The sequence below is a fragment of the Schistocerca cancellata genome, chromosome 5 (assembly GCF_023864275.1).
Source record: "Schistocerca cancellata isolate TAMUIC-IGC-003103 chromosome 5, iqSchCanc2.1, whole genome shotgun sequence".
NCBI lineage: Eukaryota > Metazoa > Arthropoda > Insecta > Orthoptera > Acrididae > Schistocerca > Schistocerca cancellata.
This window is the reverse complement of record NC_064630.1, coordinates 110871055-110886364: the sequence shown is the minus strand read 5'-3', so window position 1 is coordinate 110886364 and position 15310 is coordinate 110871055. Positions and strand designations below refer to the sequence as shown.

The window sequence follows — 15310 nt, the reverse complement described above, 5'->3', positions numbered from 1 at the left end:
ACTGAAGCGCCTAGAACCCCTCGGCCACTCGGGCCGTCATGGTTTGGTCCACAGCAAACATGGGGATATCTGTGCACGTTCTAGTTACCATCTGTTGCAATGGTGCAAAAGTTCGTAACGTTTTCCGGTACGTTTAATAAATATAACAGATACTTCAAACACAGACTTAAGTTATCAATAATACACTGAAGTGCCAAAGAAACTGGTATACCCATGCCTATTCAAATACAGAGATATGTAAACAGGCAGAATACAGCGCTGTGGACAGCAACGCCTATATAAGAAAAAAAGTGTCTGGCACAGTTGTTACATCGGTTACTGCTGCTACATTTGCAGGTTATCAAGATTTAAGTGAGTTTGAACGTGGTGTTTTTGTCGGCGCACGAACAATGGGACACAGCACATCCGAGATAGCGATGAAGTGGGGATTTTCTCGAACGACCATTTCACGAATGTACCGTGAATATCAGGAATCCTTGTGAAACATCAAGTCGCCGACATCGCTGCGACTGGTGAAAGAACGGGACCAAATACAACTGAAGAGAACCGTTCAATGTGATAGAAGTGCCACCCTACCGCAAATTGCTGCAGATTTCAATGCTGGGCCGTCAACAAGTGTCAGCGCGCGCACCATTCAACGAGACATCATCGATATGGGCTTTCAGAGCCGAAGACCCAGTCCTGTAACCTTGATGACAGCACGACACAAAGTTTTACCCCTCACCTGGACTTGTCAACACCGTCCTTGGACTGTTGATGACTGGAAACATGTTGTCTGGTCGGAAGAGTCTCGTTTCAAATTGTATCGAACGGACGGACGTGTACGGAAATGGAAAAAGCCTCATGAATCCATGGACCCTGCACGTCAGCAGGGACTGTTCAGTCTGATGGAGGCTCTGTAATGGTTTGGGGCGTGTCCGACTGGAGTGACATGGGACCCCTGATACGTCTAGATACGACTCTGACAGGTGAGACGTACGTAAGCATCCTGTCTGATCCCCTACATCCATTTATGTCCTTTGTGCATTTTGACGGACTTGGGCAAATCCAGCAAGTCAGTGCGACACCCCACACGTCCAGAATTACTACAGAGTGACTCCAGAAACACTCTTCTGAATTTAAACGCTTCCGCTGGCCACCAAACTCCTCACATATGAACATTATTGATCATATTTGGAAAACCTTGCAGTGTTCTGTTCAGAAGAGATCCCCACTCCCTCGTACTCTTACGGATTTATGGACATCCGTGCAGGATTAATGATGTCAATTACCTCCCAACAACGCATGAACCTGTGTTCAGTGTATGGCGCCTTTAGAATCTGAAGATGGTCATTGTACAGCCGAAACCGGTTATGAATGTGTCATTTACTGTTTACAACAGTTTATAAACGCTGAGGTAACCTTTCGATTACGCGGCTGTTGAAATCACGTGGTTTTGAGGCGAAGAACACTTCAGGCTACGTTCAGATAGCGTTTTTAACCGGGAAGGACGTTGCTTGAAGAGTGTTCGATAGAGAGCCGAAAGGGGTAAAATATAAGAGCGTTGGATCTGTTGAACTGGGTACAGAATGACTTCCCAGCCCCATTCCTGTATAGTGTACTTGCCCAGTCTAGCAGAATGCGGGGGAGCGTTGTCTTGGAGTAACAACATTTCACGCAGTTTTCCCAGTCATTGTTATTGCACTGAGTCTGCAAGACTTTTCTGTTGTGGACAATAAATGTCAGCGATGTTGGCTACATTTTGGCGAAGCAGTTCGTAGTACACCGCAGCATCGCTGTTCCACGGGATGCGTAACAGTATCATTTGTGGATGCAGTCAGGGGGAGTTGCTGCTTTGTTTGGGCTCAACCATTCCTTTCTTTTCCTTGTGTTAGCGCAAAATCACCATTTTCCGTCACCAGTAACGCTACAAGACAGGACTGGTCTGTGTCGTGTTGGTGCAAGTTGATGAGGAGCTAGCAGAGATGCACATGCCTTAGAGAATGCGGTACCCATGCATTCAATTTTTGAACCGTCCCCTTTCCATGAAAATGTGGCACGATGGTAGAATGATCACAGTTCACCTTGATTATAAGTTTTAGAGCACAATAGGTGGATCACTGTAGATTAATACGTTTGAACGGTCTTTACCAAATTCCGAAAGTCTTCTTTAACGTGGAGAGTCACATATCACGAAACGATCCTCTTTAAAACGACAGAACCATTTTCGCGCCCTGCTCTGTCCAGTGGCATTTTCCTCGAGCGCGGCGCAAATGTTTATGACTGCATCTGCTGCTTTTACTACTCTACTGAACTGAAGCAGAAGATTACGTCGAAAATATTTCGATATCTCTACTGGAATGCCATTTTCCAGGGCCCCCAGCACACCCACTATGTCCAAACAACAAAATGACAAAATGTTAACTCTAATAGCAATAGCGAACTACAAATAAAAAAATTAAAATTGATAAATAAATCGAGGGCATCCGAAATACCAGCAAGCAAAAGAAAAACGCTACGAACTTGTGTCGCAACCTGATATTTGCATCGAGATTGCCTCTCCTTTCAGTGTGTTTATGAAGACATATGTGCTCGCCTTTTAGCTGTTACTGGTCTGTGGCCTCCCACTGTTCTCTTTGTTAAGCAGTTTATTTCAATCAGCAATTTAAGTCCCTGCAGTTTGTTAACTACAACCGAATGCTATCATGGTCCAGCGAACAGCAGATCATCAGGTGAGCTTCTTCTAATCCAGTTGATGAAGACGGTGACATGCAGAACTCACTAATTTATCTACTTTCGATCCTTACAACATGGAGCATTAAAAGCACAATCTTAAAGTTTAGTTTCTATTCATTCATTCTCGAAACTTGCTGGCCTGAGAGGGGAAATTTTCATTTCTCTTACGTTTATTCACGAATGGAATGGTCGATAAATACAGTAAGGTCACAAAAGTCGTGGTATTGTGATATTCACACATACAGATGGCTGTAGTATTGCATCCACAATGTATAAAAGCTCATTCCCTTGGTGGAGCTGTCGTTTGCACTCAGATAATTCAAGCGAAGACGTTTTCGACGTGATTGTGGCCGAACGACGGAAATTAACAGACACTGAAAGCGGAACGGTATTTTTAGCTAGACAACTGATTCAAATGGCTCTAAGCACTATGGATTTAACATTAGAACTCATCAGTCCCCTAGACTTGGAACTACTTAAACCTAACTAACGTAAAATCATCACACACACATCCCACACATCCATGCCCTAGGCAGGATTCGAACCTGCGACCGTAGCAGCGGCGCGATTCCGGACATAAGCGCCTAGAACCGCTCGGCCACAGCGGCCACGCTTGGGACATTCCATTTCGTTAGGGATTTCAATATTTCGAGATCCACAGTGCCAAGAAGGTGTCGAGAATACCGAATTTCAGCCACCACGGACAACGCAGTGGCCGATGGTCTGTTCTTGACGTTCGTGAGTAGCGGCGTTTGTGTATTGTTGTTAGTGCTAACAGACAAGCAACACTGCGTGGAAAACACGCAGAAATCAATGTGGGATTCACGCCGAACATACCCAATAGTACAGAGTGGCGAAATTTGGCGTTAATGGGTTATGACAGCAGACGAACGATCAAAGTGCTTTAGCTAACAGCACAATATCACCTGCAGATCCTCTCCTGAGTTCGTGACCGTGTCTGCTAGATCCTGGATGACTGGAAAACTATAGCCTCGTCAGCTGAGTACCGATTTCAGCTGGTAAGAGCTGGTGGTAAAGTTTGTGTGTGCCCCAGACCTCACAAAACCATGGACCAGTTGCCAACAAGGCACTGTGCAAGCTGGTGATTGATCGATAAATGTATGGGCTCTGTTTACATGGATTGGACTGGGCCCTCTGGCTTAACTGGACTCTAATGGTTTATGTTCGGCTACGTGGAGGCCATTTGGAGCTGTTCATGGATTTCATATTCCCAGACCACGATGGAATTTTTATGAATGACAATGCTGCGTGTCACAGGGTTACAGCTATTCGAGGTTGTTGATTGGCGACTCCATAGTGTGCTGCGTGCGCAACGAACATATACGTGAAATTAGAAGGAAGGTCAGCGATGTTTGTAATATTGATGGTTTACTGACAGCAAAAACTGATTTTCAATCACATATTGATCATCTTCAGTGCTGTGGTGTACAAATTAAACTCGTAGGCACTGGTGTCAAGTTATTATCAGTAACGATCGTTTCATAGCATTGGTTACTATAATAACTTAACATCAGTGCCTATGAGTTTAATTTGTACACCACAGCACTGAAGATGATCACTATGTGATTGATAATCGATTTTGCTGTCAATAAACCATCAATATTACGGCCAACGCTGACCTTCCTTCTAATTATTGGTTCAAATAGCTCTGAGCACTATGGGACTTAACTGCTGAGGTCATCAGTCCACTAGAACTTAGAACTACTTAAACCTAACTAACCTAAGGACGTCACACACATCCATGCCCGAGGCAGGATTCGAACCTGCGACCGTAGCGGTCACGCGGTTCCAGACTGTAGCGCCTAGAACCGCTCGGCCATCCCGGCCGTCTTCTAATTATTCGAGATTGGTTTGAAGAACATTCCGGAGAGCTCTACCGATTGATTTCGCCCTACATGAATACCTTCCAACATTCAAGGGATAAAGTCGAGAGGTCAGTTCCTGTACAAAATCCTGTACCAGCAATACTAACCCAATTATGGACGTCTATAGGGTCATCGAGGCTCAGTATTTCTGCACGGGGCTTCAAAGACTTCTTTAGCCCTTGCCACGTCGAGTTGCTGCACTACGCAGAGCAAGAGGATGTCTGCCGCGATATCAGGAGCTATCCGATGATTTTTTCGCCTCAGTGTATGAAAGTAGCTCTATGAACCCTCCTACAGACACTTTGGTATGAATAGCAGCGTAATCAAGCTGATGTGGAACGAAGCAAGCGAGCTGGAAGGGAGCAAATGGAATGGTGACGGCGCTCCGACGCGACGACCCGGCCGTCCTCCCCACGAGGCGGCCGGCCGCGAGGGCGCGCTGGTGGCGGCGTCGGCGTCGGCGTCGGCTGCTCAGGCGTCGCGGCGCGCCGTGCCTCCAGTCGGCCGAGCGTCGCGTCGCGAGCCGCAGCCGCCGCCGCCGCCGCAGCAGCAGCAGCAGCAGCAGACACGGCAGCAGCCGCCGCACCGCCTGCCACCTCGCGGCGCCGCCGCCAACTAGCGAGCGCCGCGGCGCACGAGCAGCGAGGCCGCCGGCGAATCGCGCCGGGCGCCGCGGCCGCCGCGCGCTGACGACCGACCGACCGAACGCCACGAGCGTCGCCTGGCCCCGGCCGGCTGCCCGGCCGACCACTGTGCCCTTCCGTGACGCGCCGTGACGACCCGCGGCCGCGCGCCGCCGCAACACCTTCTGGCATGACTAGTCGCGCACGCCCGCTGTCGCTGTCCCTGTCGCTGCCGCTGCCGCCGCCGCCGCCGTGCTGCTACTCGTCAGTGCGCCGGTGATCGCCATGGTGAAACCCGTGACGCCATATGCGACGTTCCTGTTGACGATCGGCGCACTCACCATGTTCGCCTCTGCCAAAGATAGTGAGTACTACTACCAGATGTTGTCGTTCGTCTTATGGTTACGTGTCCCTATGCTCCTTGGGTTGGCTTGTCATTTGGATGAGGGGGTCAGTACTTACTCAAAAGTTTTCTCATCTGGCTGACACCTATTTCAAATCTTGTGGCTCATGAAAGAAAAAATTTAAATTAGGATTTCGGAGTTCGCACATGATCTACATCGTCAGGAGTAAACTGACTGCTGGCACTCACATGAATGGTTAAGTTTGCTTGTGTTGTGTAAACAGCATGACTTCTAGACATTTATATCTGTCTCGTCTCTCAAGAGCTATATGTTTACCACTACTGCTGAATATACATTACAAGCAAACTTAACTTACTCCTGATGACGTAGGTCATGGGCGAAACGCCGAGTTCTTAACTTATGGGTGGGCACAGCGGAAAGTCCGAGAATCTGTCAGACAACAGTCCTAGCGTAAGTAACTCGCCATATTCCGTCTCCATCAAAGGAAAGGTTACAATCAATTATTTTTATTTCTATCTATCTATCGCGTCTGTCACGACCAAAAGTGCCTACAGCCACTGCTGTAAACGTACTACATACGAACGTGAGGTGCATGCACGTAACTTGTAGCAATCGGTTTTACTCCTGACGATGTCGACAATGGGTGAAACGTTTGAGTTCTTAATATATGGCTGCATACAGCGCAAAGATTCTTCTTTCACGCATCAACAAGAATGCCGCCACGAAAAAATTTGAGGTCGGCGAACTTCCTGCATTTACTGAATTGTTTCTATCCTGATGCCGACTTTAATCGCCCTTACAGCAGCTTCATCAAAGGAACAGTTAAACTTTTTTTGCATTTATGCATTTATGCATTTATATGTACGTTGCGTGTCGGAAAAACCTAGCTACAGCCATTGCTGTAAACGCACTACAAGCAAACGTAAAGATGAATACCCGTAAGGGGCAGCATTCGATTCTACTCCTGACAGTGTTGATAATGGATGAAACGCCGAGCTCGTAATTTCAGGATGGGCACAGTTGAAACACCGAAAATATTACTTACAAGAATTCACGTGTGTGTGTGTGTGTGTGTGTGTGTGTGTGTGTGTGTGTGTGTGTATTTGGGAAACTGTAGATGTCTCCAGTGGTTGTGCAGGTATTATGAGATTTACATGCTTAGTTTATTAACGTTACTTCATTAAACGTCCTTTCACACTAATGCAAGCGTTTTATGGAAATAATTGCCGGAATAACCTTCCTAACATCAGAAATGTTTCCGTTGTGGAATCTAATCTAGAAACAGCTCCATAATCCATTTGACATCCATAGTTATCTGGTTTCGTCTACTGCAGATATATTCTAAAAATTTATTCTTTTTCTTTTCAGGACTACATAGTACTTACTCTAGCTATTTCAAATACACTTGACAATTTCATAGTTCAGTGTCGGTATCTGGATCATGAAACGTATTCACAGTTGTGAATGCGGACAACCACCAGCTTTATAAGGGAATGGCGGCAATGAAAATATCTGCCGGAGCGGTACTCGAACCCAGATTTCCCGCTCTTACGCTAGCGGTCGCCTTAACCGCTTTGGCTTTTCGCGTATGGCTCACGGCCATACCCAATCTTCCGTATGTCGTCGGCCTTGCGTCGCAACCTGTATTCGAACGCACGTTATGTAATTCCCGTAATGAGAAGGACATTTTAATTGAAAATTGCTGCCTGGTATCGGTGGATAAATACGATACTGCAGTGCTTGTTACCGCTATCGTCGCCTCTCAAATTCCATTAGTCTAAATTTTCAGCACAGTTTGTGGGGAGATCTTAGACATGCAAACAGGACTGGACAACAGTCGCTGGAATATCTTGTCTTGGGTCACCCTTCTAAATGGCAAATATTTTCCCAGTAGTTTCTCATTGCGATGATCTTTCGTCTCATGGACAATACGTATTTGAAATGATCTTACCTGACAAAAACAATGACCTGCAACCACGTAAATATCTGCAGGCACGGTAATATCATTCGAGGACGAATTTTCAGTCTGCAGCCGAATGTGTTCTAAATTGAAAACTTCCTTCCGGAAAGTTTCTGCCGGGCTGGGAGTCGAATTCGGAAGGTGAGGGTGCAAGTACAGCGCTGAAAGTGGTAGTCAGTCGAACACTGCTGACTCAGTCGGTAGAGTATGTGGCTGCGAAAGCAAAGGTTCCGGTTTGAATCGCGAGCTAGCGCTAAAGTTTCATTTGCCATGAAATTTCAGCAATAAAATTCATAGTCAAAATGGGTCTTATTCATTTGTAAGCTGGATTTCGATGGGTCTGTACCTCAGATCAATGAACTCATAAATTTTATGTTTTCTCTTCTGCGTATTTTCATGCGAAATAAACGTGCCTTCTTCTTCTTATCGATATTTTTGTCGTAATATCCAGAGTGTCTTGGAAACCTTTACAGAATCAAGCAGAACGGAAGGTGTATGGATGAATCGGGAAATGAGCGAGTGCAGACGGGAAATATCCGAATACAGACGGAAAATGTACGAATATAGTCGAGAAACGTAAGAATGCAGGTAATAGATATTTCCTTGATGTCTGTTACCAAGGGAGTATTAGAGGCCTCGAAAATAGTAGTATCGTTGACGAGGACAATAAGAAAATTTCGTGGAGGTAAACTGACAAAAGTAGTCAGAAAAGTGCAAAATTTGTGCGTACCTGACGACAGCCGCTAGTACGTTGAAACGATTTCAACGTGAAACGTCCGTAACAGTCAGACAAATTTTTATCATTGCTGTAAAATGAAATTTCATATCGTAGATGTATCTACATACGTATTACGGCGAATGCTAAGCACCGTACATGTTCAGCAAAAAACGACTGTTTCAGTGCACATTGCGGCAGTTTAGATCTAAATATCTGTTTCTTTCCCAAGCATAATTTCCTTTTAAAAAGCACTACACGACAGGGTATGCAGTACAGTCTTATCTAATCTGTTTCTCGTGATATATCTACCAACGTGGTCTGATCATCCACATAGCAACCTTAATAAACGATGGTCCTTCCTTTGCACTAAGTTTATGCCTGTGAGGAAAACCTCTAATAATTACCTATACAGTTAATGTCATCTTTCATAGTGACGGGGTAGCGGAAGCCTCTGTTTTCTGTTTCGAAAAGCATTGTTTCCTTATTTAGGAATCATGTACATGATTACTGTACTGGTGTTGACCATCGCCAGAGAGTGTCATTGACAACACGCTTGAGGAAGTAAAAACAGAAAGAGGTACTGTTATCTTGCTTATGAAAAAATAGCATGCGGAGGGCATCGCAGCACAAGAAAGTAAGACGAGTCTCTTGGATTGAGGAACGCTTCTAAACAACTGTCTGAAGGTGATGACTGCTACAAATTCTTCCATGCTCCACATGACAAGTAGTAGATACCCAGAGTTCCGCCAAGGCTCCTCAGTCTGAACCAAGTGGTGTCACTCAATCAGTATGTGGTAATCAACGGCGTACAAGTGGATAGACGGGATGGGAAAGACACTGTTCATATCGGACGATGTACTGTCATACAGACCGCAGTTGATAGCGTAATCAAGGTTAGCACTTTTACCAGATGTTCCGTAATTTCAACAACCAGCCAATGACACACCAGAATGCTTGCATTAGTAGTGTACCGTGTGCTAAAGGCACGCGTAAGGGTTCGAGTCCTCATCTGGCATGACGTTTCCACATCACACATATGTTTAGCGCAGCGTTTCTATGCGTTATAGTTGCTGGAAACGTACAAACAACAAGCACAATAATTTTATCACCTTTCCCTGCTGTTAATTTGGTACATTTGATTATTCTCTTACGTAACAGAGTCGTTTATGGCACCAGCAGACGTTAGCTTGTAACCGTGATATACTGATCTGTCAAGTAAGCTAAGATGGTCAGTACGGCAATCACTAACCGGTGAGAGAATTGAATACTAAAATCTTTCCCGGAAAACACATCTCTACGAGCTAAGAACCACAAGAAACTCCAATATCTCAAACAGGAAAATCGGAAACGGGGTGCAAATATCTGTAGTACACAAGGCGACGAATACAAGGTTCTTGTGCCCTCCCAACGACTACACTCAGCGTAGATTAATGGCTGAGTTTCGCGAAAATGTGAGTAGACTTTGTGTGGCGGCTCCTTTTCATTGGTATTTTCTGTACCGAGACTTCGAAGGTTGCATCAATTAAGAAAGAAGTACACCAAACCTAACAACTGAATCGTTTACGTTGGGTTCTAGGACGCTTTGATGCAGGAAGTTGTAATACTATTAAGATATATTAACACTTCGCTATTTGATACAAATACAAAAAGTAAGAGGTGGCTTAGTTAACATAATACAAAAATTTATAATGGCTGTCATCTTTAAAAGTGTAATCGCTTATCTCTAAAGAGAGGAAATAGCTCTTAATACAGCTGGCTCATCGTCACTGCAAGAAGTAGAGAATTTTTTATTTACTGATTTACAAATTAGTTTTGCTGTCTTGGATCGACTTCTGGGGCCAATATTGTTATTGCTGTGATACTCATAGCGGACAGGGGAAGAAATTAGGCGCCCCTTCCTCCCGCCCAACAAACTACATGGTTTCCATAAAGTCTGGGTACATAGGGAATTCTGATAAATAATAATAAAGCGGAATTTGGTCACTTTAATCATATTAAATATTATTTTCAGCGTGCTTTCCGTGGTTTACAGTGCCTAATTTCATGCTCTTTGCAATATTAAGATGAAATCGATAGATTAGCTCTGAATTGCCGTCGATTTTGGTACACTAACTGGTAATGCGTTCTGTCAGGTGATTTGAATTTATAATCTTCATTGAGTAAACTTCCTCTTTCAGCATACCAGAGATAAAGAAATCTAGGGGAGAAAGATCTGGTGAACGAAGGGACCACTCCACGTTACCTCGTTCCCAATACAGTGACGAAAATTGTCATTCAACCAATCTAAGAATTGCACGAAAATGGCCAGGTGCTCTATCCTTCTGAAATTGGTCTGGCAGTGCCACATTCAAACGCTCAATCTGAGGCATCAATTTGTTCTCAGCATTTTCAGAAAAGTCTCTCCCGCTACATTTTCTTCAAAGCACATTAGCGTTCCACAAAACACACCACACAATGATCTTTTGGCAACCCTGCTGTTTGAGTGGACTCATCTGGTGTGGATTGCCGTGAGCCCAGTGCCGAAGATTCTGCCTGTTAACTTCACCATTGACATAAAACACAATTTCATCACAGAACATCACACACTCTTTAGTAAAATTGATGTTTTCGTCCAATTTATCTGCAAACCATTCACACATCAGCATGCGTCTCTCTTGGTCATCTTCATTTAAGTCACCTGCAACTCTTCTGCAACAGTTTTGTGAATGGTTGACCTTGGAATACCCAACATCGTAGATGTCCGACGAAGCAATTTCTTTGGGCTAGCATAAAATTCGGTCAGGGCAGCTTCGTTTTGTTTCAAGCCTTTTTTCGTCTGGAACGGGATCTGTCAACACACTGCCTGTTTCTTTAAACTTGGTGATTTATTTTCCGACGGCAGTCACCAAATACGTTGATAATGAGCGTGTTGAAGGTTAAAGTCTTCTACAATTTTGCTGTACGTCCATCCTTCTCGTCCACTTAAGGGTACCTACTCCACTAGTTCTTCTTTAGACAGAGCCATGATCCAATCCGGAAGACACAAAATTTATTGAATTATTAGGATTTATTTTGTTATTATTTATTTATTTTTTAAAATTTATCAATATTTATAGAAAATTTATTAGAATTTCCTATACCCAACTTTGTGGCCACCCTACACTGTCGTTGTGAAAACGTCTGGTGTTTGCACTCATCCCTTATAAACTCCTTTTATGCAACCCGTACTTTTCAGGACATTTCCTTCGTCAGTGGCCAAAATGATATATCGTCAAACACAACAAAAGGCTTCCTTGGTCCATCTACAGCCATTTCGGCTTACATGATCAAGCCGACTTCACATTCCGACTGAAGTCGCAATTACATCGTGTAGTGCAGTTCCCTGATATCTATTTTGCTGTCATTCTCAGTAATTATCAGCATTTATCTCTCCACTGCTTGCTGAACACCACTTGATTTTAGGATTGTTTCCATGCTAAAAGAACATTTCACCCTGCTGTAAGTCCAAAAATTGTAATAAACATTGATTGAAAGGTACTGTACTAATACAATCCCACGTCAATTTCACTTTATCTTTTCGTAACCATTCAGTCACTGTCTTGAACTACATTACTGCAAAGACTCATCGATAGATTTTGCCATTTCATTATTAATTTGTACTACCACTTGTCAATGTTTAGATGACACATTATTAAAGTCTTACCGTAATTAGTTTCAAGACAACGCTCAAACCTATTTTAAAACGTCTGCCACTCATTTCCTAAGCTTAATTACACTAGACAATCTGTACAACTTCATCAGCGGAGGAATGTTTTTCTGATGTGGTATTCTTCCTCGTATTCCCGATTCAAGGAGTTGAAAGCTTTCGGCGGTAGTACTTAGTATATTTACGGAGATGCAGAATATCTTTGCCGGATTAGTCTCTGAATTCTGAATTATTTATTTAGTTTATGAAGCCTCAAGGGTGTTGCGGCGTTAATGTATATATCTTTCAGCACACTAACACGAACTGAAGAAAAGTCTCAATTCTCAGAGATGACAATACAGATTTTAATGGAACTGATACAAGTCCTTCTTCAAAAGCTATGAATTTGAGGCAAAATTATAACTTTTATTTGTTTCGTTCTTTAATTTTGGTCACGTCTTCCGAATGCGTAACACTGCTGCATCCAGTTTTAAAGGTAAATTATTCTTCTGCCTGATTAAAATGCTGTGTTTCTTTATGTATGGTTGGTGATAATTTTACTAAATAGCTTGCACCGTAAAATACGGCGATTTCAATAAGTTTTTAAGATGAAATAAATAAATTATTATTTCAAAAAGAAATATGAAAATCAAAATTATGTCCGATTGTAGATCATGTACATGAATTTACACTTATAGTTATTTTGTGACCTAGCTCATCCTTTCACAACATTAAAAAAATAAAAATCTGATTTTTCTCTTCACCACACAAAGAGATGTGAACAAGAACGGCAGTGCTAATTTTTTTATTATTTCTATTTATATGTCTTTTCGGTCAATAAGGCCATGTCATAATCTGTTTTTGTTCTTGGAAAACGAGATCTGTTAAAATAAACATCTTTAAGCGTGCTTCGGTTTTAAAAAAACTCATCAGAAAAACTTCCGCTTCCTAAATAATATCGTTTACATGCATATATTCTAAATGACTGTGTACGTTTTCCGCACATTTTAATCATGGCATAAACTACAATGTTGAGAACAGTGACAGGTGTTTCTTGATTTCCATCAAATTCTTGGTCCTCTTTTGAAGAAAAACTGAAGTTTACTGTTGCTATTTGCTCCAGAAATTCCGATAATTCAACCCTAAATTTTCAATTAGCTGTAATGCAAATCACATTAAATCACAATTTTCCACTAAACTTTTGTTTAATGAAAGGGGATAGCTAATCTGCTAGTTTACTTCAACTGATGTAACGCAGTTTGAATTGGCACTTACAAATTGGTTTGAAGTAACGAAATTTAGCACCACATCAGATGTTTGTCACAGAACAAACTATCAACTCATATTGTCGATAAACTTGAAATTTATAATTTCCCTGTTACACTGGCTTACTATTAATGTAGATAAAGAAATCTTTCAATGACTTTCCCATTTGATTTCGACACAACAGCATACTAGTTGTTGGAAGTTTCGTTTCCATTCACCTCAATGTTTCTGTAATCCCCATTTTACGGTACATTAAGCTAAAATAACTGATGAGCGATTGTTTATTATTTCTTTGTTTTTCACATTTATGATGAAGGCGACCAATTACAGCGTTGTTCAAGTATCCAAGAGTTATCTTGTTTCTCACATGTTTACCAATTAGTTTTACAATCTTCTTTCGAAAAAATTTTCCTCTTCGTGTACCCATGTCTATCCAAACACCAACATAGTAAAGTCACCTTTCCTCTCCTAACACCTCAAATGAATTCACAGACTCTACCTGGTATTATTTCTGGAATGCAATAATCATCTCTTAAATTGTAACACAAAAATTTAAATTTTAAGGCGCTTTGGAAGATTTTAATTGTACCATCAACCGTTTCAACTATTGAAATCTGCTGTCTGCCAAACTTAACTCTGCATTCCGTTTTGTTCGTACAGTTATTAGTCTATTTGTGATTGTTTCTCTTACAAAATTTACTCCACTTCAGTGCTAGAGTTTGCGCCAAGCTTTGCATGTACGTTGATCGCATCGCTGTATCGATCGTAGAGGTCTTTAGTTCGAGCCAATGTTACAACAACAACACTATAAATGGAAGGTCATGTGGCTACTTTCGTATGCACAAATTATAATTTCCGTTTAGTCTATTCTGGATCCATAACTTACAACACGTTGAAACTTCCTGACAGGTTAAAATTGTGTGCTGGACCGAGACTCGAACTCGGGACCTTTGCCTTTCTCAGGCAACTGCTCCACGTTGTTAATCGCATATTTAAGTTCTAAATAACTAAAAATTATTTGGAAATAAGTTCAAGAGCTAGATGGAAAGAATATCGTTGGTGATACTAAAAAGCCACACTAAATCTCAGTTAATGGGCTATAATAAAAAAGTGCAAGAAAGTAAGCAGCACGTATGTGATATCCACACCTCGTGAAGTTATGTCTGTCACACAGGCTTTTATGTACCACAAGATTCGCACTGCTGCTGAATCATCTTTTATAAAACCTGGAAATCAGTCTGCATATTCTGGCAAACCACTACTTGTTCTCAGTCCTTCTCTCCCTCCTCTTACAGTCTGTATATTTCTGTAATATGTGACATTTGTTAGTAATTTATTACGTCAACAATCGCTTAAGTATTTAAAATAATAGTCGTATAATCGGTTTCGCCAAATAGTTGCTATCTTCAGATGTGTTTGAGCCACAAAAAGCTTCGTGCAGATAAATAAATAAAGTTAGGCACTTCGAACATCATAAATCCATTTCTCGTTTCATTAAAATCACTGCGTGTATTGCCGCTCACGGGAAGAATAGTGAAATCCTGTTGTCAGTTGATGCATGTGCTTGTAATCTTCATTTTAGTGAACTATGCTGTTGTGATTACACTAGTACTGAAATTGAACTGAAATCACATCATATGCGCATGTGGCACGAATAAAGAGTGATGGACTTTATCTCTCTCTCTCCCCCTCTAAGTGTGTGTAAGTATGTGTGTGTGTGTGTGTGTGTGTGTGTGTGTGTGTGTGACAGAAGGAGAGAGAGAGAGAGAGAGAGAGAGAGTGTAAGCGCGCCCGCGCAGAAAGATAAACTGAAAATCAGTTCATTTATAGCACACAGCACCGTGTAGTCTTACAAAACAGTAACAGATAAAAGTATTGAAAATGACGTATTTAGAAAATGGCAGCACCTGTAGGCAATGCTATAATATTGCCATTCAGAAACGACGGGATGAATTTAACAGGCGCTCACCCGACAAATTGAATACATTATCATGCGTTTTCTCGGAAACGATTTATCATGCGGCGTATTGAGAAATGCGTGTTTTTAAACCAAAGCCGAATCACATGGTTATGTATTTGGATTTGAATTATGAACGCGGCAAATAAATAAAGC

At 42.2% G+C, this 15310-nt stretch overlaps 1 protein-coding gene across 1 annotated transcript in view; it reads left to right on the top strand.

Moving 5' to 3' along the window:
- The first annotated feature begins 5398 nt into the window (after positions 1-5398).
- Positions 5399-15310, top strand: part of LOC126188386 (nephrin-like) — a 1033277-nt gene continuing 1023365 nt past the window's right edge. The window contains exon 1 of the mRNA XM_049929986.1: positions 5399-5588. Within this exon, the coding sequence (XP_049785943.1) occupies positions 5510-5588 (79 nt within the window). The 5' untranslated portion in view covers positions 5399-5509. The remainder of the gene's footprint in view (positions 5589-15310) is intronic.